This window comes from Lissotriton vulgaris, chromosome 6 (genome assembly GCF_964263255.1).
Source record: "Lissotriton vulgaris chromosome 6, aLisVul1.2, whole genome shotgun sequence".
NCBI lineage: Eukaryota > Metazoa > Chordata > Amphibia > Caudata > Salamandridae > Lissotriton > Lissotriton vulgaris.
The window spans coordinates 432,072,840-432,098,537 of NC_141694.1; the positions used below are offsets into that span (position 1 = coordinate 432,072,840).

At 44.6% G+C, this 25,698-nt stretch overlaps 1 protein-coding gene across 1 annotated transcript in view; it reads right to left on the bottom strand.

Moving 5' to 3' along the window:
- Positions 1–25,698, bottom strand: part of COL21A1 (collagen type XXI alpha 1 chain) — a 271,502-nt gene that overhangs the window by 180,056 nt on the left and 65,748 nt on the right. Inside the window, exon 2 of the mRNA XM_086925214.1 lies at positions 14,642–14,748. Within this exon, the coding sequence (XP_086781340.1) occupies positions 14,642–14,723 (82 nt within the window). The 5' untranslated portion in view covers positions 14,724–14,748. The remainder of the gene's footprint in view (positions 1–14,641; positions 14,749–25,698) is intronic.

Sequence of the window (25,698 nt, forward strand, 5' to 3'; positions counted from 1 at the left end):
AGTGGAGGTTTTGCTGAACTTCGCACTCCAAGCGGAGCACAGATTGGGCAAAACCCCATAAACTCTGCCTGCAGAGAGGAGTTTACTGCCCAGTCCTAATAATATTGGCAAAAAAACACAAAGCACCCACCATGGCTATCTGATCACACTGGATTGAGTCAAAGTCACACTTTCAGGACAACTGCAATGGAGAACAGGTCGGCTAGAGTCACCAGATTGGACTCGCTAAAGATTACCTTCTCAAATCTGTGCCAAAAGTCCCGCTTACGATGGAGAGGGCTGCGAGGAACAGGGAGTGCATTGCGGGAGGCTGCCAGGCATAGTGCAAAGAGCAGGCCAGGCATTGTGGGTGGGTGTAGCTGAAGTTTTGCATTGGCGGTCCACCGGTTGTACTCAATGCTGTAACGCAAACCGGCTGCTGCCTGAGGTTTGCCTTAAATTGTGGTGAGAGTCCTGAGGTCTTAGTGCGAACGGGCCCAGTCGTAGTCACAAAGAGGCCAAAAGCTTCAATACATCTCCCTTGAGCCAAACCAAGTGTACAGGACCTGAGGGGCACCACTTGGGGTTCAGGAACTCACTGCAGCTGGGTCCAGTGGCTGGTACAGGATGTTAGGGAACCTCTATGTCCCTGAGGCTCAGATCAGGAGGCCAGCAGACTACGCCTTGCAGTCACTTTGGGGTCCTGAGTGCAAGGGTGAAATTGCAGCTCACTTGTCTTCTCACCCAGGCAAGAGGGCAGCAAGCTGCATGTCAGCACACAGCAGTTTCTTCAGAGCTACAGTCCAGCCGAGTGGCCGTCCTTTCAGCAGCATTCGCAGTTCCAGAAGTGTACCGAAGAGTTGGGGCCTGAGGTCCATAATTTATACCCACTTGTGCCTTTGAAGTGGGGGGGAGCTCCTAAAGGAATGCCTTTCAAGTGCACATGTGCCCTGCCTTGCTGACCCTGGCTCCAGACTAACTACACAGGTGTATGCAGCCCTTTGTGTGGAGACAGGACACTGACTATTCAAATGTAAGTGGGCACACATAAGCTCCCTATTGTGTGTGGCTGTCTAGGAGGAACACATAACGCCCAACTGCCAACTACATCCAGTCATGTGACCCAGGGATAGCCTGCAGGCACCAAATGGCCAAGGTGAGGTTTCCCCACGAGTGACGAGGACCCCCATTGTGGACCTGTCCTTTTATCCTAACTGAATTGCCCGTGATTTTTACACCGCAGCAACGGTTACTGGGAGTGGCGACCATATTAAAACATTGCTTATTACTGAGCATACTCTGGCGTCTCCGGTGTGGGCATTCTGCATTTCTTAGGCAATTTCTTGTTGTCCTGAAGATGAACCTTTCATTACAATAGGGTTCGAAACGTCGTCGACCTTAATACACTAAATGCTTATTTATCTTGTGATTTATTATTTGCATATGTGTATCTTTTGGATTGTCTGTGTATGATTTATGATATTCAGACTGCCTAACTTGCCTAAAAATCTCTTGTTTGTCCTTTCTTGAGTGTGTTAATTGGGCAGCGGCCGGTGTCCCACTTGTATCACACCTAACTTTTATGTATCTTAAGAATTGGAAATTAAACTGTCCGGCTGGACTTTTGATATAGAACTATTTAGTCTATATTTATTGGAATTTATTGTCTTCTGGTCTAGGGACACTGTCTCTGTAAATACAAGGCAAGAAAATGGCAACTTTCTAAGTGATATTCTCGAAATTGTAATTTAAAATCCGTCTTCACCATAAGTTAGGATTTTTATTTCAATTCCAGAGACACCAAACATGAAGGGGTTACCTGTTCCCATTTGTAAAATATACTTATAAAAGGAAATAAGGTACCTCTGATGTTATCCTGTGAGAGCGGTTGGCCTTGCAAATAAATTTAAGAGTTTTTCACTACCAGTTCATGTAAAACCTAACAGGATTTATCTTCATTTTTGTAGATACATGGCACCCTGCCCTCTGGGCTGTCGAGGTCCTACGTTAGGGGTGATGTGTATGTTTAATGAAGAAGGTTTGGGCCTGACAAAAGGTTTACTTTGCCAGGTTGAAATGGTAGATTAAAACTGCACACACACAGGCTGCAATGGCAGGCCTGGTATGTATTTAAAGGGCTACTTAAGTGGGTGACACAATCAGCGCTGCAGGCCCACCAATAGCATTTTATTTACAGGCCTTCGGCACGGATGTATGTCGTTACAACGCATACTTTTACAACGCATACCTTTACAATGCATTTTTTACACCGCAACATCCATTACAAGGCATTCCATTACAACGCATGCCATTACAACGAATTCTTTGAAGCTACCTTTACAACGCATTCCCCTACAACGCATACTTCATTTACAACGCATACCGTTACATTGCATGTAAGGTAAGTATTGGAAAGTGTAGGGGTAAAAATTACTATTCTAACTCCAGGGGGCTGCAACAGTAGGGTAAGTGTTGGATAGTGTAGGGGTAAAAATTACTATTCTAACTCCAGGGGGTGCAACAGCAGGGTAAGTATTGGATAGTGTAGGGGTCAAAATTACTATTCTAACTCCAGGGGGTGCAACAGTAGGGTAAGTGTTGGATAGTGTAGGTATGCGTTGTAATGGTATGCGTTGTAATGACTGCGTTGTAATTACATGCATTGTAGTGGTATGCGTTGTAGTGACATGCGTTGTAATGGTTGCGTTGTAATGGCATGCATTGTAATGGATGTTGCGTTGTAAAAGTTTCGTTGTAAAGGTAGTGCGTTGTAAAAGTTTTGTTGTAAGTGTTGTTTCCCCTTCGGCACATGTAGTGCCACTTTACTACGGACTTACAGGTAAGGTAAATATGACAATTGGGGGATATGCAAGTTTTACCATGTTTTAAGGAGAGAACACTTCAGCACTGGTTATCAGTGGTAAAGTACACAGAGTCCTAAGCCACGTTGGTGTATTGGGCTTGTGCAGGGGTATACTTATTACCTACTGACGGTTGCATGTAGGTAGTTATAGTTAGCACCTATTTTCCATAGGAAATCCGCAACATTCTATTTGGAATAACTTTGGCGCTGGTTGATGAATCTTTGCGAAATTTTCAAAACTAATGGCAGCTCCGTTCCGCTCCTTTCCTGAAAGATTGGGGGTGATTTGTCAAGCGGGGGCCGAGAAAAAAGGAAGGGCCCAAAACATGTTTTTCCCATGCAATTTCCCATAGGACGTTTAGCCACAGCTACAGCCCGAACTGCTGAACGGAATTACGCCAAATTTGGCAGAGATGTAGTCCTCAGTTCAGACTCGTGCCTTTTTCTTAAATGGTGTCAATCTGTTCAGTAGTTCCTGAGAAAATTACAGTTAAAAGCATATATATATATATCAATGGGCGCTGTGAATCCACGGACTCTGAGCGCACTGTGAGTGTATGATAAGCACACCCTTCTGATCACGCGCTGAATGCTAATTGGCTGTCAAGCGGTTGTCAACATTCGAAACCAGGAACTGTTGGCAGACATTTTGTGCCTCTGTAGAAGCAAGGCTGAAGAAGTCAGTGGAACAAGTGTGAAACACGTAGAAAGGGGGCAGTGTAGAAATTCTTTGACCCTCTAGACCTGCTTAGGGGGTCCCAGAAGGACCCACAGGGCCCACTAAATTATTAAACAGCAATGTTGAGAAAATCTTCCGGTAAGATAACAAAGGATTTTGATGTCCATTTTCAGCGTTTTTGTTGGACTTTGCTGCCGTTAAAGCGGCGACAATTTTAATGCCGTCCTTGTAAATATGCCCCAAAGTTTTGAAATGTCGACAATCACGTCTCCCATTTAAATAGGCATGAAGTATTTATTGAAGTCGGAGTTGCGGTCCACATCCTGTTATTGTAGAGTAATGACGTAATCGACGCATGCCTGAAAATGTACTGTAAATACGATGCTCATTTAAATTGCTGATATAGTTTTGGGTTACTTTTGCGCTATATAAATATGCTAAAAAAAAGAAAAAGGAGGAATAGCCCACACTTACTGTCAGAGGTAAGATGGTTGCATACGCTATTTACCGCATAATATAATGTGTTAGGGCGCAGGAGCAGCATTTTACAAACATAATAAATACACAGACACAGATAGATAGTTGAAGTAGGTATGGGCACATGTGCTCAACTCCATTTTATTATGTTGCTGTTGGTAACAAGTAGAATAGTAATCATGATATCATACAAAGATATTCAATCATAAATGGTTTATGACTTCTGCTGTACAAAGGTAGGCGCACTACATGTGAAAAAATACACAGAAGATTCTATCGTAAAGGGTTCATGAGTTGTGATACACTGAAATAGGGGTGGTTTGTGTAGAGCCTGCGATGATGTGTGGTTCATACAGAACGCACTGATAAGAATGTCTTTTGGCAACTGAATTTTGCCTTAATAAGGCCAGGTGGCGATTATTTATGGTGTACTGAGTTAGTGGTATGTATGGTGCTCAGCGTGTGCTCATCCTACGATGATGCGTGGTTCGAGCGGTCTGTACTCAAAATATTGAGTGTTGCATACTGGTCTGCATGAATTTTGAGGTTAAAAAAAACTACCATCAATGGTCATCAATTGCTCTGCAAACTAGGTCTACTAATTGCTCCCCATAACAAATTAAACAATTGCATTTCACGCAGTGCATTCTAACTTTCTCAAAATGGGGCCGTATGTCTGGTTGCGATGTTGAAGGTGATATCCCAGAGGTACTTGGTATTTGCGGTGGTCCAGGTACATTTTGGAGCTGTGTTCTACTTTCCTTATAAACATTGTTCCCAGGATGTAGGGAATAAAGGTGATTGTGCAAACCAGCAGTCACAGGAGTATTTTTTTCTGTGCCTTAAATAAATCAATGCTATATTCCCTACTTTCTGTAGTGTAGATACAAAACTGAATTCAAGTTGTGAATCCTACTGTCTGCAGTTCACATGAAAGCTACTATTCAGCACAGTTATATAATAATGCATTTTTCACTCACTTTAACAAAATCTGAATACATACAGTATCATTCACTCTGCATTAAATAAATCAAGGCTGAATTTCCTACTGTCTATAGTGTAGATGAAAAGCTGAATTGAAGTTGTAAACCCTGTTGTCCACAGTGTAGATCTTAGGGTGGACTGCATTATCTGTAATCATGATTGAAGTGGAAAATAGAACATATATGCAGCATAAATGTTATAATTCAACTAAATCTATAAGTGATATAAAATAAGTTTTTGAAGGAAGCATACTGAAAGGATATTGTGTAGGGATTGATAGGTGTTATACTTAGTTTGGTGTGCACAGAGTTAGTGGTATCTGAAACAACAAGGTTCTCTGGAGCCTGCGATGATGTGCTGTCCGGGCAGGCGGTACTGATACTAATGTTTTTTGTCTTGTAAATTCTGCCTTAGTAAGGCAACGTGATAATGATTTTTGGTGCACTGAGTTACTAGTACCTTTGGCGCTTAGCGTGTACGTATCCTGCGATGATGCGTGGTCAGGGTGGGAACAGTAATATTACTAATATGTTTTGTCGATTGAATTTTGCATGAATTCCATTTAAAAGGGACAGTACTTTTTACTGTGACATAAAAATTGTTCACTCTTTTTTGCGATGATTTATGGTGAACTGAGTTAGTAGTATCTTTGGCACTGAGCTTGTACGTATCCTGCGATTATGCGTAGTGCAGGGAGGCTGCACTGGGAGCAATGTTTTTTTCCTATTGAATTCTGCTTTAATAAGGCTATGGGGAGATGATTTGTGGTGCAGTGAGTTAGTGGTACCGAAAGAACTCGGCGAGTGCGTACCCTGCGATGATTCGTGGTTCGGGAGGGGCGCAGTGGTTTAAAATCTCTTGTCTACTGGAATGCCTCATGTACACTCGTCTTTCTACCTGACTAATGAGCCCTCATAATGTAGATTGAAGGCAGTAGTTATCACTGACATCAAGATATTCTTTTTGTTGTATCTTTTAACAAAATCTGATGTCATAAAGTACAATTAACTCTACCTTAAAAAAAAGGCTAAATTTCATGCTGTTCGTAGTATAAATTCAAAGCTGAATTCAAAATGTGAACCCTGCTGTCCGCAGTGTAAATGGAAGGCAGTAGTCAGCAGAAATATTAAGGAATGATTTTTGTCACTACTTTTAACAAAATGAGAACAGATACAGTACGATTGTCTCTGCATTAAAAAAATCAAGGCTGAATTCCCTACTGTCTGTAGTATACATGCAAAGTTGACTTCAAGTTGTGAACCCTCTTGTTGGCAGTGTACATCGAAAGCAGTAGTTGACACAGACATCGAAGTATGCTTTTTTTGTCACCTACTTTAACAAAATCTGAGGACACAGTACAATTGTCTCTGCCTTAAAGAAATCGAGACTGAATTTAATGTTGTCTGTAGTGCTGATGCGCCACTGGTATCAAGTGGTAAACTCTGTTGATCGCAGTGTACATTTGAAAACAGTACTCAGTACACTCATTAAGGAATGTTTTTGGTGGCATCCTTTAACAAAGTTGTCTATGTCTTACATAAATCAAAGATAACTTGAATGCTGTACGTAGTGTAGATGGAAAGCTGAAATCAAGTTGTGAACCCTGCTGTTCGCAATGTAGATCTTAGGTTGCACTGCATTATCTGTAATGTACTACATACATTGACTGTTGCATGCAGGACTCATGAACTGGTATCAAGTGGTGAACTCTGTTGATCGTAGTGTACATTTGTAGGCAGTACTCAGTACAGTCATTGAGGAATGTTTTTTGTCGCATCATTTAACAAAATTGTCTCTGCCTTATATAAATCAAGGCTAACTTGAATGCTGTCCGTAGTGTAGATGGAAAGCTGAATTCAAGTTGTGAACCCTGCTGTGCGCAGTGTGGATCGAAGGCAGTCGTTGACACAGACATGGAGGAATGCTTTTTGTCACTTATTTAAGCAAAATCTGAAGACATATATTACAATTGTCTCTGCATTAAATAAATCAAGGCTGAATTTCCTACTGTTCATACTTTAACAAAATATGAGGACATTGTACAATTGTCTCTGCCTTAAATAAATCGAGACGGAATTCAATGTTGTCTGTAGTGCTTCTGCACCACTGGTATCAAGTTGTAAACTATACTGACCGCACTGTAGATCGAAAGCTGTAGTCTTTTAGTCTCCTCATTTCCTCTCTTGCGAAATTTACCAGCTGTTTTGTCTGAAGATGTCTCCTCATACTTGCTGTTCCGCAAGAGTATTTTTTTGTACTTTTACCCCTGGACAGCACCACCTTGCAGATTTTGCAAATTACTTTGATGGCATTAACCTTCTTCTGCATTGGAGTAAAAGTTAAAAACTTCCAGACAATTGATGTATACTTCTCTGGAGGGGGAGGTTCAGGCAAAAATGCTTCATTTCCAGAGTGTTCTGAATCAGAAGATGCTTCATTAGTAGCCATTTCTCCAACTTTGCTGAGAAACAGGTGTGCAAAATTGAAAAAGAGCAGATCCTGCCAGTAGATGTTTTCTCTCCAGGAAGGTCTAACAAGAGTAATTGAAATGGGTGGGGTACTTCACAACGTACAATAAGAAGTGTAATGAACCAATCAAATCTCTTTTTTTCTGGTCACATGGTGTCTGCGCACGGTACGCACACGCAGCTGGCACCCACCGCGTCTCCTGCATATGATGCCACGCGCAACCGTCACGTCGCGTAATACGTACATCTTGCCTATGCGCCACAAGTCGCGTACCAGTCACATAGAGTCCGGAAAGTTGTACTCATCGCACACCGTACGCAGATCCTACACAACAATCCTAAAATGACGGACACAATCCACACAGTGAACAAGAAGGGTGCGCATTGGGTGCGCGACTCTCAAACAAAAAAGAAAAATATAAGTACATTAAAAAAAATATAAAGTAATAAAAAAAATATATATATATTTTTTTAAATATTTTTTTTACATGTGGAGAGTAATAAAAAAATATCTAAAAATAAGTAGATAAAAAATATGTTGTTAAAGAATATTAAAAAAAAGAACAAGAAATATATTTTAAAATTATCATTCAAAAAACCTTTGAAATTCACTGAAAAAAACATATATTTGAGGCTTGTTATAGTTAGGGATTATCATTTAAAAAAAACATAGAAAATCACTGAAAAAAACCATAGCTTTCAGGGATGTTATAGTTAGGTAGACATTTCACTCATATAAAACCATTTAAATTCCTCAGTTATAGTTAGTTGTACTAACTGTAACTCTCGTGCCCGCAGTCCACTGGTGATGATGTCACATATTACATAATTCATGACATGGTCAGTGACAAGACCGATGACATCAGTGACGACATCTCAAATGACATCACTGATGACATCATCCACGTGACAATCAGATACACCTCATCATACACTAGTATAACCTTTCATCACTCACTGAAATATACAGAGTATCCATTGACACAGTAATACAAGTATCTAAAAACCTACTCAGTGATTTATAGATCTACACACACATCTAATCAATTACCTATAGATTCACTCATACATGCTGTCAATAATCAATAGAACACTATCAAATATACTTGTACACCTATATCGATTTTACACACCAGCACACATCCTATTCACTTATGCAGCCAACCCTACTCACTTTTGGAAATAATGTATCATATTTACATTTACTCAGCTACACACTAATACTAATAGCACTTCATTTATTCATATAGATAGTAACTGATACTTAGTGTGTTATGAAATCACTATTACAAGTATACAGCTACCTATACAGTCACTCATGCAATTAATGAGTTTTATGTATAGTTATTTATATACAACGACTGTCATATACACTGCTTTTTATGTTTTCTACTTTGTTGGACATGTACCATAGAGAAAGATATTTGCTCATCACCACACCCATAAAGATATTCACTCACCCAAACAACTATTATAACATGTAGTCTTAATGTCTTATATCTACTGAATTAACTATTACCATATCTTTGGGCAGTCACAGATCCCCCACCGAACCACACACAGATTCACTCCCCCATACAAATAATCAATTAACTAAACAATAACTAATATAGACTTTCATGTAGCTAGTAACTAACTGGTGCAGCAGTTTACACAACAACTGACAAAATAATACAGATATGCACACAGCTTAGTCACTATCCAATATATTTAGTGAGACACTATAAATTAGTCAAGTAAACAGTCAATCACACTGCTACTAAATCCTCCCTCAAGATAGGAATATATTCACTGATTCTTAAATGCAGATTGCTATTTATATAATAATACATATTTAAATATCAAGCCAAACCACATACATTGGATGATGTCATTAGTGATGTCATCAGTGATGTCATTTGAGAGATCATCAGTGATGTCATCGGTGATGTCACTGACCATGTCATGAATGATGTAATATGTGACCTCATAACCAGTGGATTGCGGGCGCGAGAGTTACAGTTAGAACAACAAACTATAACGGAGGAATTTCAATGGTTTTGTAGGAGTGAAATGTCCAGCTAACTATAACACCCCTGAAACCTATGTTTTTTTCAGTGAATTTCTATGGTTTTTTAAATTATAATCCCTATCTATAACAAGCCTCAAACCTATGGTTTTTTCAGTGAATATTTATAAAGATTTTTGCCTTTATAGAGCCAGCCAGCTGTGCACTTTGAACCTTGGGCATAGTGGCCGAGCACATCTTCTTTAAAGAGATTCATTGCCATTTTTCCCAACAAAAGTAACCTACATCGCCACAAATGCTCTTCCCCTGCTCAGGTGTGCAGTGCAGAATTAGAGTAGTCAGGGATGTGCCATCCACTAATGGCCTCAACATCTCACACTGAGCAGTATTTAAATTAAAGAATATGCCCACCCCAAACTACCCTTGCAATTACACTCCACTCTTTGCCCAAATACTTAACATTATTGCATGTTTGACCACCTACCACCCTCACCATAGCCCTCTCCTCACCCCCCAAAATATTTTAAATTAACAGTTGTCCAGCCAGTTTCATCATTCCTGTATAGGCTGGAGACTGCCAATGTTTGCAGCCAAAAATGTGGTATTTTAGCTTGCTCCTACTTAAAACATCTGTCCACTTCAATGCAAGTTAACTGGGGGAAATTACAATACGCTAATCTATCCCGAAATATTGTTGCTCATGCCTGCCACCCAGTGCTTAATTTGTGAAAAAATAAATGCTGGGCTCTTGTCTGGAGGCCGCCTCAGCTTGCACTAGCTCATTGCTCCTGCCAGCGCCGCCAGTGACAGACAGAACCAATACAACTACTAACCATCGCACATGTGACAACCCAGACTATTCCAGGCCGCATTTTTTTAGCAAGGCTGAGAAGGATGGTAGTAGCCATCTTAAGGTATATTGAATTAATACATAACTCTTGTGCTTGTCTCTATATTAGACAAATAGTGGCACCATGTGGCAGACAGTCATAAGTGTCAGTGTTGACGACTAAGCGCCAGTACCGAGCACCAGAAACTACAGGCTCAAATTAAGCACTACTGCCACCCACTTACACCACCAGAAGGAATAATCTTTCTTTCCCCCACCAATTATAAGTAATTACCTGCTCTTCTTCCACCCACTCTCCCTCCTCCCCCCACCTTCCCACCCTCTCAGTGTGATTGCCTCTCTCTCCCAACTTATGTGATTGTCTCAAGAGAAGCGGCTGTACCCATGCTAATTAGTGGCTCAGTGACAGCTGCTTAACAGTGTGGACAATTGCTTGTCAGTGTGGGTCTGCTCAGAACCACACTGACAAGGGAGATGGCCGTCGGCCATGGAATGGCACTGCCAGAATTTTTCCGCTTGCTTAGGGTACTGTAAATACAAGAGATAATTGTATAATGAAGGGTAAATAATATCATGTTGTTATTGAATCGGTCATTGACGTCTCAATGATTCCAGAGTATATATTTGTTTATTCTGAACATTTACAGTGTCAATTAGGGGATGTCAAATTAGAGGAATGTTCTAGGATGCCCTATTTTCCACAACTTGCCCAAACCACTGGGCCTGCACCTGTGGCCTGGTCGCCCCCACGCTCCGCCTGCTGCTGCTCCTGAGCCCCGCTGTTTTGCCGCTTGTTCCTCCTGTTGCTGCCCGGGCGACCCAGTCGCCGCTGAGCCGCCCGTCCGCACCAGACTTTCCCGCCGCTGCCTCCCTGCGGCCCCGCCCCCCGCCAGCCCATTCGCCGCCCCGCCGCTGACCCTCCTCCCGGCTGCCTACTTATGACACCCCCACGCACACGCAGCGTTCACGTGCAGCGGGCGTGCCGATTGTGAGCCAAAGGCGCGCCAAAGGCTAGCCCGTCTGCGTCCGTCCGCGCTTGGCCCGCGCCCAGCGCCAGAACCCCTGGCCCCCGCAGGGGCCACCCCACCCGCCGGACTTACGACGACGCCACACTCAACGCACTCAACACCGGCCGGATCCGCGGATGCTACCGAGCCACCCCCCGACGCACCCACGGACCCTTCTGCTGCCGATCCTGCAACTTTTCCTGCATCCGGACCTGCACCGCACCCGCCAAGCCGAACACCAGCAGCAACCACCTGAAGTGCATCCTGCTCAACACCCGCTCCGTCCACAGACACGCCATGGAACTCTGGAACCTCCTCGACACAACCTCACCAGACGTCGCCTTCCTCACGGAAACCTGGATGAACGCCTCCTCAGCGCCCGACATCGCCATCGCCATCCCGGACGGATACAAGATCACCCGGAGGAACCACGTCAACCAGACAGGAGGAGGCATCGCCATCGTCCACAAGAACACCATCCGCATCACGACTAACTCCGACGACACCCTCACAGCCGCCGAACACCTCCACTTCCAGATACACACCGCCCCCAAGACCACACTCAGAGGCACCCTCATCTACAGACCCCCAGGACCCCGCACACAATTCAGCGAAGACATCCCAGACTTCATTAGCCCGCACGCCCTCTCCTCCGCTGACTACATCCTCCTAGGGAACCTCAACTTCCACCTGGAGAACAACAAGGACAGCAACACCACCACCCTGCTGGACAACCTCGCCAACCTCGGACTCAAGCAACTGGTGAACACCCCCACCCACTACGCCGTACACACGCTCAACCCCGTCTTCTCCTCCAGCAAGGACGTCTCCTTCAGCCATTCCACCGGTCTCCACTGGACAGACCACATCTGCGTCCACTTCAGCTTCAGCAGGACCACGACCCACCACCACCCGCAAAAAGTTCCCCGCAGGAGCTGGAACAAGATCACCTCCGACCAGCTCTTCACAGCCCTGAACCTGAATCCTCCCGCCAGCTCTACGCACCCCAACCAGGCAGCCAACAACCTCACACAGTGGATCACCAACTGCGCTGATGACCTCGCACCCCTGAAAAACCACCCCAGCAGACCCGGCAGCAAGAAGGCTTCCTGGTTCAACGACGATCTCATGAACTCCAAGAAGAACTGCTGCACCCTTGAGAAAGCCTGGCGCAAAGACCCGACTACAGACAACATGACTGCACTCAAGAACGCCACCCGCAAACACCACCAGCTGATCCACGCCACCAAGAAGACAGCATTCAAGGAGCGACTAGATAACAATGCACACAACAGCAAAGAACTCTTCAGCATCGTCAAAGAGCTCTCGAACCTCTGTGCCGGAACCAACAACATCACCCCCTCGCAAGAACTCTGCGACTCACTCGCCTCGTGCTTCCACAGCAAGATCGCCGACATACACAACAGCTTCGGCACACAGCCCACGCTCCCAACCACCGAACCGACGCCCACCACCACCACCCTCCGCGCCTGGACCCCGGTCAGCACCGAAGACACCCTCCTCACAATGAGCACCATCCATGCCGGATCACCAACCGACCCATGCCCCCACCACGTCTTCAACAAGGCCACCTCCGTCATCGCACCCCAACTCCGAGACATCATCAACTGCTCCTTCGACACCGCCACCTTCCCGGAGAGCTGGAAGCATGCCGAACTCAGCGCCCTCCTGAAGAAACCATCAGCAGACCCCACCGACCTCAAGAACTACCGCCCCATCTCGCTCCTCCCGTTTCCTGCCAAAGTCATTGAGAAGACCGTCAACCAACAGCTTGCCGCCTTCCTCGAGACGAACGGTTCCCTCCACCCCTCGCAGTCTGGCTTCCGAGCCAACCACAGCACCGAGACCGCCCTCATCACAGCCACTGACGACATCCGAGCCCTGCTCGACAACGGAGAAACAGCTGCCCTCATCCTCCTGGACTTCTCCGCAGCGTTCGACACGGTCTGCCACCGCACCCTAGTACAACGCCTCAGCAACATCGGAATCCAAGAGAAGGCTCTGGAGTGGATCATCTCGTTCCTCGCCGGAAGAACCCAGAGAGTCCGCCTGCCCCCGTTCAGATCTGAGGCCACCGAAGTCATCTGCGGCGTACCACAAGGATCATCACTCAGCCCCACCCTCTTCAACATCTACATGAGCCCCCTCGCGGCCATCGCACGACAACACAGCCTCAACATCATCTCCTACGCCGACGACACTCAGCTGATCCTCTCCCTCACCAACGACCCAACCACAGCCAGAACCAACCTACACGAAGGGATGAAAGATGTAGCCGAGTGGATGAAGACCAGCCGCTTGAAACTCAACTCAGACAAGACGGAAGTCCTCATCCTGGGACCATCTTCCTCCGCCTGGGATGACTCCTGGTGGCCCCCTGCCCTGGGCAGTGCACCCAAGCCAACGGACCACGCACGCAACCTGGGCTTCATCCTGGACTCCTCCCTCTCGATGACCAGACAAGTCAACGCCGTCTCATCATCTTTTTTCAACATCCTACGCATGCTCCGAAAGATCTTCTGATGGATCCCCACCGAAACCAAGAAGACGGTCACACAGGCACTCGTCACCAGCCGACTGGACTATGGAAACACCCTCTACACCGGAACCACAGCCAAACTTCAGAAGAGACTCCAACGCATCCAGAACGCCTCCGCACGACTCATCCAGGACATCCCCCGTCACAGCCACATCTCCGGAGATACCTGCACTGGCTCCCCGTCAACAAGAGAATCACATTCCGACTCCTCACCCACGCACACAAGGCTCTCCACGACCTGAGCCCCAGGTACCTCAACAACCGCCTGACCTTCTACACCCCCACCCGCCAGCTTCGTTCGACCAGCCACGCCCTCACCGCTGTTCCACGCATCCGAAGAGCCACCATGGCAGGAAGATCCTTCTCCTACCTGGCGGCCAAGACATGGAACTCCCCCCCATCCACCTCCGTCAGACCCAGGACCACCTCTCCTTCAGGAAGCAACTCAAGACCTGGCTGTTCGAGCTGTAGCAGACCCCCCCTCCCCCAGCGCCTTGAGACCCTCCGGGTGAGTAGCGCGCTATATACATTTTCTGATTGATTGATTGATTGAACGTTACTTGCCTCTAAACCAAATCTGTGCACTGGCATTCATTAATTCAGACATACATACAGCAAGAAATGTGCATTACTAAGAATTTCATAAATATTTACATATTTATCTAGCTACTTGAAAGGGTGTGCGTGTATATATCAAAATAAGAAATTAATCTTTACATTAATTGTTATAAAGTTTACATTTTATCTGATGTGGGAATGTACTTACCTCTCTCTGATGATACTTGTACATTTTGGCATTTTGAAATGCTGATTATGGCCAAGAAAGTGGTAACAACGATGGATATCATTGTGGGACGTCTTCGGGACAGGAACCTGAAAATAAATATTAATAAAATATTTTTAATGTTCTCTGCACAACTAGTATCACGTTGCCCTGTTTTTGAAGGTAGGCTAAAGATGCCTATGATACTGCCTGCTTTATCTATAGTGTATGTTCATTTACTTTCAGTAAAGTATTTGGTGCCAATCCTGCAAAATGTTACTTCAGGCTGCCGCAAGTGTTTCCGTCAATAAAATGAATGCAGGGAAAGTGGAGAGCCAGTAAACCTTAGTTTAGGTGCCATAAATATATATGTTAGAGGGCAACACATCATACAAACAAAATGAACAAAGATGGAGTAAAGTGCAGGCAGTAATAGATGCGGAGCCTTCCTTTACTCTGGCCACCAAAATCCTGGTTCGAGCAATCTCTGAACAAATCTGTCCTGGGGCCAGATGTATGACCAGTGTAAATTGCGACTCGCAATTTGCGCTCGATTGTGAGTCACAAATTGAGAGTCGCAATTTACAATGTACAACTGAATCAGAGACTCTGATTGTGATTACCAATGGGGTCGCAAAATGAGAGCCTCATAAATATTAATGAGGCACTCGCAATTTGCGACCCCGTTGGGAAGGGTGGCCCTCCCAGGGATGGTGACCCGCTGGGCTCAGGAGACCTCCATTTCTGGGACGGCTTTTAAATAAAGCAGTGTTTTTTTTAAATGCTGCCTGTTTTCCTTAAAGGAAAACGAGCTGAATAAAAAAAAAAAATTGAAGCATTTTCGTTTAGTTCTTTAAGGGCAGGTAGTGGTCCCTGGGACCACTGCCTGCCCCTACAAATATTTTCTCCTGCATTTGCAAAGGGGAATGGGTCCTCTGGAGACTCCTTCCCAGTTACGACTGCATTACTTCCCTTTTGAAGAGGGGGGTAAATTGCGAGTGTTTTGCTACCGCTATTGCCATCGCAAAACATTCGTACATGGTTTGTGAGTCGCTATTAGGAAGGGAACGCCATTCCTAATAGTGAGTCGCAAAACACTATTTTGCGAATTGCAAATTAGTTTTTGTACATGGCCCTATCAGATTTAGCATGCGCAAAAGGGTTGCAAACCCATTTGCACATGCTAAATCTCGTCGTACATCTGGCCCCAGGTCTCAAAATCACACCTTCAACCGAAGCTGTTACTTCATATACGAAGCTTCAGCTTTGCTAAATTATATATCTCCCCTTCACAAAACTTAGCTTATTAAACCCAGAGAGACCATTATATCTGTAACAGGTAACCCTTACCTGCTAGCTCCCCTACACTGTAATTTATGAAAATAGAAAAACATCCAAAACTGATTCCCATCCCATCTCACCCGCAAGCCCCCTTTTGGATGAATACAATGTATCCGCTGTCTTGGATGCTGATACAGGCGAGCTGCTTACGATGCTCCGTGTACATCCAAAGCACTGCATCTGCACTGCAGGAGCTGTAGGACGTGTTACTTAGTGTTATTGCAAGGTGGAGACGTGGAATAACATGGCACAGTACCTTTTTAGGCCACAGTGGCCATTATTTAATCACAGTCCGCGCAGCTCAAATGGGAGGCGCACTGTTTGAAGAAACTTCTTGTTACACATTTCTTGTTCTCTAAGAGAAGACCGAATGGCCAAACCAATTGACCAGCATGGACCATGAATACAAACAAACTTGACCACTTGATAATTGCATGTACCACTTGCGTTGTATCAACCACCAGAAAATCTGTCATAAAGCAGCATATATTTTCCCAGTAAAACTCATCCTTCAATATACTCCGCATATCTTTGGATCCAATAATATTCATTTGCACTCTGAGCCTGAACAACACTCTGGAGCATTTGAAAACAAATGTGACCATCCAGGTATTCTGCTGCATATCAAGTTAAGAGCCTCGACGAAAACCGGAATCATGTAGCATGACTGCCTGGACAAATATTATTCTGGTTGCTACCCACTCAGTTCAATAGAAAAACAATTGGGGCTCACTCAATGTTTGCGGGCAGCTCACTGGCTTACAGGATTAGCTCTAGCCTTTGGGTCCATCCCCAAGTGGAGAACTGCGAGAGATCTAGAGATCCCACACCTGTCTGATAGGATCTCTATGATGAAAGTTACCCCCTTTATCTACATATTGAATTATATTCTACGCATCTCATAATAAATAATACAATGATAAAACAATCATTCTGTAGCAGGAGGTTAAGGGCCAGATGTACGAACAATTTTTAGCATGCACAAACGGGTTAACAACCCGTTTCAGCATGCTAAAATTGTCATGGCCATGTACCAAAACAATTTTTTAGAAACTCGCTATTTGGAAGGGGCATTCCCTTCCAAATAGCTATTCTCAAACCCATGTCCTAATGTTTTGCGGCTGCAATTGCGGTCGCAAAACACTCGCAATTACCACCTACTTCAAGTAGGTGGTAATGCATTTGCAAAAGCATGCAACATTATTTTTCAAGGGCAGACAGTGGTCCTAGGGAGCACTGTCTGCCCTTAAAAATGAAACGAAAACGTTTCATTTTGGTTTCTTTAAATGCATTCCATTTTCCTTTAAAGAAAACGGGCTGCATTTAAAAAAAAACTGCTTTATATAAAAGTAGTCCCAGACGTGGTAGTCTGCTGAGCCCAGCAGGCCACCATCCCTGGGAGGGCCTGTCATTCCTGATGGGCTCGCAAATTGCCAGAGGCTCATTAATATTAATGAGCCTCGAAATTTGTAACACCATTGGGAATAGCAAACAGTGTTAAACACACTGTTGTACATTTGATTTTGCGCCTCGCAATTTGCGACATATTGTGAGTTGCAAATTGTGAGGCGCAAAATCAAATGGTCATACATCTGGCCCTAAATACAATAAAGTCATGCAAGACTTCCCTTTGTAGATGCCCCTGATGCTGCAATCACCTCCAAAGTCCAGGGCAGAACAAACTGCTGCGTGCGGCTCCCGCGGAGCGGGGGCCGCGAGCAGTATTTAAAATGCAGGCAGAGGGCGGGAGCAATGCGGGAAGAGGACACAGCTGTGGCTGAAAAGGGCTGCTGGTCCTCGCAGTCCCTGACGCTGCAATCACCTCCAAAGTCCAGGGAAGAACAGACTGCTGCGAACGGCAATAATATCATAATCTAGAACCAAACAGGATACTTCAACACCCTAGATAAGGGCTGCGTCACCTCAATGTTAAGAATGGCCACACAAATAAAAAGACAATAGCATAACGAGGGAGCAGTAATATTAGTGTCATAATCTAGAACAGTACAAGATCAGGCAATACCCCAGATTAGAGTGGTGTCACCTCAATGTTAAAACAGATTGATCAAAAAAACAATAGCATAACAAGCAAGCAGCCAGATACTGTTAATATAAATAGTGCAAGCTGATCCTAATACTTTGAAACAAATCAGACTCTATGATAAGAGTTCTAATTGCTGTTTAATAAGCTTGGTTACCGTATTCCTTGACTTTCAATTTAAATTTCCCAAGGCGTGCTGCAATACATCAAGGGTATTTAAAGTTTGAGTTTTATTTTAAGCTAAAAAGGTTAATCTCGCTGTATTTCGAAGAACAATGCTACTCACAACATGTTTCCCATCCCGTGTAAAATACCCTAGCGGGCACATGCATCATTGTCAATTGCATTCGCAAACAGTGCGAATCGCAATTTTCGGATTTTTGCGAATGCAATTGACAAAATTGGGATGCATCATGTTTTTCGCAATTTTAGAAATCGCAATCACGTTGTGATTTCTAAAATTGCGATTGCATTTAAGAAATCGCAATTTTAGAAATCTTAAATGCAATGCATGAACATTTTAAATTTGCAAATTCACAAATAGGGAGATGTAAATTACCATGAAGTTGACCTTCATGGTAATTTGCGAAAACTTTCAAAAATGCACAAAAGTGCATTTTGAAAGTTTCATTTTACACACACACACATGTCCTTGGGGCATGTGTGTGTGAAAAATGCACTTAAAGTTATATTTCAGGGGTGCAGGGGGGGTCCTTTCGACCCCCCCTGCACCCTTGAAATTGCATTTTCAATTTGCGATTCGCAAATTGCTAATCGCAAATTGAAAATGACTTCCCATTCATTCCTATGGGCCTCTAGGCCAATAGGAATCAATGGGAAGGGATTCCTTAATTGCGATTCGCAAATTGTGAATCGCAATTAAGGAAATTTAAGAAATCGCCAAAAAAATTGCGATTTCTTGGTGCATAGCCGTTTGCGATTTCTTAATTGCGATTCCTTAATTTTCGCAAATAAGAAATTGCAAACGGCAACAATGATGCATGTGGCTGTAGGTGGCTCCTCAGTTATGTATAGCAGAGGAGCGTCGCTCCACTTCTCGGAGCAGGAGATAGAAAAAGATAATAAAACTATGTATTATTGTTGTATTTTTCCCTGGCTGAGCCGAGTGGCCCAAGTCTAGGGAGGTTCGTGGTTGTGCTTCTCTTAAATCACATATAATGAAAAAGTATATAAGTGAAAAAAAACATTCACCACTTAAGACTTGAATCTGATTAAAAAAGACAGACATTTAATTTCCATGGTTTATGCAGGCATTAAATGCAATATTAAATCAAAGCATTAATGATTTGCAATATAGTTGCTCAAAACATTGGTAGTGCATTCAATATTTACAGTGCTCTTAGTGTGAAGAGAAAGAAGGGTAGGGTAAATGGTAGTGAGTCGGTGAGTGAGGAACAGGGTAAAGGTATGGTGACATGAACGCATTTATTATTATATGCTTTCCAGCCTATTATAGGTCAGTTGTTCCCATCAACACATAACTCATAGGTACATATTATTAGGTTATTCCATTCTTTTTTTTTTTTTTAAATCTTTATTATGTAAAATAAAAGACAGTTACAGACCCACAACCACGGAGGCTGGTCAGTCAAACACATTAACATCAACATCAAAATACACAGCTCATCAGCCGACAACCCGGGGGTACGGCAGCGATGTTTCATGATTATGTACAAGCAGGTGGTATAGCTAGGATCCGTGAAAGGTTTTACATTTTATCTTTCATTTAAATAAAATCACAAACAAAAATACAAAAAAGAAAGATCGAGGCAGTACTATGCATAAACTGGCTGTCCCTTATGGCAGTGGGAGGCGGGTGAAAAAACGTATTTCAATAGGAATGAGGAGAAATATCGGGGAGGGTAGGGGGGGGGGAACCTGGTAGCAGACCAATACAGTGTAGTCAACAAAAACTGAGTATAGGGAACGCACGATCAAGGGAGAAGAAGCGGATCCGGAAGGTCGGTGAATGGGGGGGTACAAATCTCACCACGGTACGCGTTTCATTGACCCCAGATCCTACCCCATTTCTTGGGTCTGTCGCGGGAAACATACACAACTTTCTCTCTGAACATGGACCAGTCCATATTTTCTTTCCACTGCAGGAGCGTCGGCGGCCTTGGGGAACCCCATAACTGGGCTATGTCCCGTTTAGCAACCATATTACCCAATGTAACCCATTGAGTTTGAGCAACAGTACAGTCATTCGGTTCCCAGACATTCAACAGACAACGCCTGGCCTCAGGCAACAACACAACCCCCGTCACTTCACCCATAACCGCATGCACTCGGCGACAAAACGCCGCCACCTCCGGACATTCCCAGAGGATATGCAAAAAGGTAGCCAGCATACCACATCCGCGCCTACACAATCCATCCACAGAAAAACCCATATGTATCAGTCGTGGGCCCGTGACATATACCCGATGCAGTATTTTAAGTTGCACCAGCCTAAGACGCGCCGGAATCGCAACCTCCTTAGGGGAGGATATCGCCGCCTGCCAGTCTTCATCGTCCAGTTCTAATCCGTCACTGGTCCAAACAGTCCGCAGTTGCAGAAGGAGATCCGAGCGATCGTTGATAAGTTTCTTGTAAATGAGAGATATAGTGCTATCGGGGACGTATCCATCAAGCACTCTATCCTCAAGAGGTGTAGCCTCCGGGATAGAAGTGTCAGCCGGGAAAACCGAGTTAATCGCATGGCGGACTTGGAGGTACCGGAAATATTCCCTGTCACTCAATTTATATTCTCGCTGAAGTGTCTCGAAGGTCTTGACTGTACCCTTGGCCCAGAGGTCGCCCACCCTGCTAATACCAATGAGATCCCATCTGTCAAAACCCTTCGACGTCCACAGGCCACCTAGCGCTTCCGCGGCATACAATGGGGTAGATTTCGTCAATCTATCTGTCCAGCCCGTGGTGGCGGTCGCGTTTCCCCAAACTCGCACAGCCACTGCAGTAGGGCCCGTGAGGTGCTTCCGGTCGGCTCTGGAATAGAGCGCTCAATTGTAATCTCCCCCAGGGAGTTGCCATCTGTCCATCTCAAACGCGGGGTTTGGGACAGGGCCGTACATAGCGTGGTTCACAGCACTCAACTGGGAAGCCCAATAGTAGCGCTTGATGTCGGGCAACACGTTACCTCCATCGTACCAAGGCAGAGTCAATTTTGCCAGTGCGATACATGGTCGCCCACCCCATACCAACCGCCTCTGCAAGCCCTCGATCTCTCAAAAGTAGCCAGCAGGTACCAAATCAAGTGTGTTTTGAATGGCATATAAAAAGCGGGGGAGAGACATCATTTTGAACAGGGCCGCCCTTCCCAAAGGGGATAGTGGCAGGCCGCACCACGCCGCAACATCCGAACGAAGCCGGGAAAGCGGAGGCAACAAATTCCACTCATAGCGGGCTTTGGGGTCCAGTGAAATGTAGATCCCCAAGTATTTGAAACCATCTCTAGAGACCAGTATCGGACAATGGCGGGGAAGAAGGAGCTCATCGTCCGTGAGTGGATAAATACAGGATTTGGCCCAATTAATGACCAGACCGGATTTCCTCCCAAAGGAGCGTAGCACATCAAACAGGACGTCCAACGACTTACGAGGAGAGGTAAGGTACAACAATATATCATCAGCATAAAGTGATATACGGTCCTCGAAATCAGGCGACCAACGGATGCCCTTAAGCGATGGTTCCCATCGCAACCACGCAGCCAGGGGCTCAAGGGCAAGCGCGAAGAGGAGCGGCGACAAGGGGCACCCCTGTCTCGTTCCCCGCCCAAGGGTAAAGGTCTCCGAAGCCCTACCATTAACCACCACCTGTGCCAGCGGCTGCTCATACAAGAGTCTGATCCACCCAATGAATTTGGAGCCGAACCCAAACTTAGCGAGAACAGCCCACAAATACGGCCACTCAACCATGTCGAAGGCCATCGAGGCATCAAGGGAAACCAAAATGGCCGGTTCTTAAAGAGACCCCGCCCTCGCTAAGACGCTGTGGAGGCGACGTAAATTGAGCGCGGTGTTTCGGTGGGGTATAAATCTAGATTGGTCCGGATGGATCAAGTCCGCTATCACCGTAACCAGCCGATTCGCCAGAAGTTTAGCGAGAATTTTGGGCTCAACATTCAAAAGCGAAATCGGCCGATATGATGAGCAATGATCACAGGGCTTGCCATCTTTATGAATGACGACAATGGACGCCAGTCTCTGATCCCGAGGAAGAGAGCTGAGATCTCGCGATGACAGAAACATCTTACGGAGATACGGTGCCATTTTGTCTGGGCAGAGTTTATACAATTCCACCGGTATACCGGGTTATTCCATTCTTTGAGCTTGTGGACATAAAGTAGATTATATACGTTTCGACCCCAAGGTAATGGAAGACGATTAGCTTCTCTCATAGCGGTCTTCGTTAGGACAGGGTTAGGTAGAGCACCTAGGAATAATTAAAAGGGGGGTTCAATGCAGTGACAGTGTGGGTATAAGTGGTGAAAGGTCAAAGAGGTGATGTCAATGTCACATACTTGTAAAGGGAAGGAGGGACGGCGTACAATCCCTAAAGGGCTCTCAAGTAGCTCCTGGAAATCTAAGAAGACACACATTGTCTAAGTATTAGCATGTTGAAGGAATTCTCTTCATATATCATTATAGAAAAAGAGGTAGACCTCTTTGACCTTTCATGTACTACCAATGTTTGGAGCAACTATTTTGCAAGTCCTTAATGCTTTGATTTAATATTGCACTTCATGCCTGCATAATCCATGGAAATTAAATTTCAGTTTTTTTAATCAGATTCAAGTCTTAAGTGGTGAAAGTTTTTTTTCCACTTAATGCATTTTCATTATATGTGATTTAAGAGAAGCACTCCCACGACCATCTCTATAGCATACTGTATAACTGACCCAGGTCGGGTAGTTTTCTATGGGTTTACCCCGTTAAAACTCAACAAGTCTAGGGAGGGGCGGGGCCATCATCTATGACAGCAGCAGGATGAGCAGGGAGGAGGAGAGTTGCGCACTGTGAATGTGCATGCCAGTTTGGCAGGCCGTCTTGGGGCGGCCAAACCGACAAGCACACTTAAATTTCTCCAACTCAGCTATATTGTACAGCCAGGTGTGAGAAAAGGCACAGGCCCCTCATCTCTGAGAGAGTATCATTCCAGGCCATTCAAACGTATCCTGGTGCTGCTCTCATGCATAAGAGCAGTGTCTGTATTGGGTGGGGAACCTGTGTAGTGTGCGATCATGGAAGAAGCTGTACTCTGGCAGTGGCAGTGAAGTAATGGAGGTCGGCGATCGTGAAGGTAAGAAAGCTGTTCTTTATTTAGAAGTCAACAGCACCCACAACCAGACGCTCCCGCCGCATACAAGGATCTCTTAACTTTGTCAAAATCCTGGCACACACCATTCAGCATCCGATTGTAGAACCATGTTTAAAGGAATACATTACAAGATCGAGGCATCCTTGAGCCTGGACAGGGCCAGACTGACTCATTTCGTTTTGCTTTGTTTATTTCAAAGCACACGCAGGTCTCCATCATCGAAATCAGCCCACACCGCTGTAAAATCAGTCCCCAGCTCGGCAGCATTCCAAAATGCCCACTAGTCAGTCCGACCCTGAGCCTGGATGCTGGGGGAAACCCAATCGGAGGAATCGCAAGGACCAATGACACCTTCATCGCAAAATGACTTGAGAACTGACTTGAGTTCATCCTTTGCACTAAGGAGCAAAGGACGTACCTTATGGACAAAGGGTTGAACGTTTGGATTAAGTCTAATCTGGTGTTGAAAACTTTGACAGTCCCTAATTTGTTGGAAAAGAGTGTGGGGAATTTATCCAGAACCTTTTGAAGATCAAAGGTGTGGTATGTTAAACATAGGCAATCAGTTTTGGGGTGTGGTTCATTCCTAGAGCCAGCAGGACTGTAGCCCTGAGGAATATCACAAGAGTAATTGGGTTATCAGAGCCTGGAACAAGATGTAAACCCATTTTGGCATGGTCTTGCCAACCAATGATGTTGCGTCCCCTAACTGCAACATATACCTTTGGAAATATGGACCTTCCTAAACATTCTAATCTTGAGTTGAAGTAGCCCAACATGTCTATCTCAAACTCACCAAATGCTTTGGGGTTGACGTCTGTTTGATATAATGCAATGGATCCCTGCCATTTCTCAAGAAACATGACATCTGATAAGATGGTTATAGACGAACCAGAATCTGCCATGATAGGAATCGCTATATTTACAAAGAATGCTGTCCCTATAGGACCTTTGACACAATGAGGACTAAAAACAGAGTTACACTCAATTGATACAATCATATCTTGAAAATGTTCTGTACAATTATCAATGGTTTGAGAGTATTCAATGCTGATGACTCTGGTAGGTCTCTTAGAGGATCTACATGAGCCTTGAAAATTACCTATTTTCTTGCAAAGGACACATCTTTTTCTAAGAGCAGGACACATGGGGTAGATGCCTAGGAGTGATTTAGATCCACATCTGTAACAGAAAGTGTTCCCTTTTTACAAATTGTCTAACAGGTTTGTCACAGCAGTGACAGTATTAACATGACTAGAGTTTGGCACAGTGTGAGCCATGCTTTGGTGCTGATCCTGCAGTGAGCCCACTCCCCTAAATTTGGAGTTACCTCACTCCATTTAAAGCCAAGGAAATCACTGGGTTTCCAACAGGAAAGTCTTAGCTGGCTCTTCTATCAGAAACCTCTGACCTGATGGCACATCTGCCAAATGGCCAACAGGTCATAAAGACATTGCCTCTGTCATATTTCGACATAGCAGTACCACAACGGGAATCCACTTAGTGGCACCAAATGGCAAGAGAAAATGTCCTGTGTGTCAGGGCCATTGATTTGTTTTTTATACTTCAGTAGATTGTTCTTGAAAAACCAAAAAGCTCGGTAGAGTGGTTGGAGCCACGGAATTGTGAATCCTCCACTCTACCACCTTACATGGGCTGACACCAGTGCTTAAATTGAGTTGGCAGTTTCCGGTGCTCGGCACCAGCACTTAATTGTCAGCACCGGCACTTGTGACACTGTCTAGATAATTTAGGGATGACCACAACAACATGTAATTATGAATGCTATATTCATTCAAAATGACTATTACCTGCTGCCCAAGCCATTCTTACAGCTTTGGGGGCCTGAAATAGTTCTAATTGTCACACTTGTAAGAGTGTGATATTTAGTAGTTGTGTTGTTCCTATAATTTGCAGTAGAGCATGGCAATGTGGGTTTAAGCTGCAGTGGCCTCCTGACAACAACCCTAGCACTTAGTTTTTTACAAATTAAGCACTGGCTGGCACATGGCCGATGGTTGGGTGAATATGGGTGAACAGATGGAGAAAATGAGTGAGGAAGAAAGAAGAAGAGGAAGGTAGAATGTCTGGCCGAATGAATGAATGGGTAAAAGGAATAATAGATGGAAGGGTGAAAGGAGGATTAATAATAAAAGGGACTAATAGGTAAAAGGGACTATGGTTGGAAGAATGAAAGAATGGAGACAGATGGGTGAAAAGATGAAGGGTGAAAGAGTGCAATGGTGGGTGGGTGAAAGGATGCATGGAAGAATACAGGTATATATTGATAATTGGAAGGCTGAAAGGACGAATGCATAAATGAAAAGGCGAAATGCTG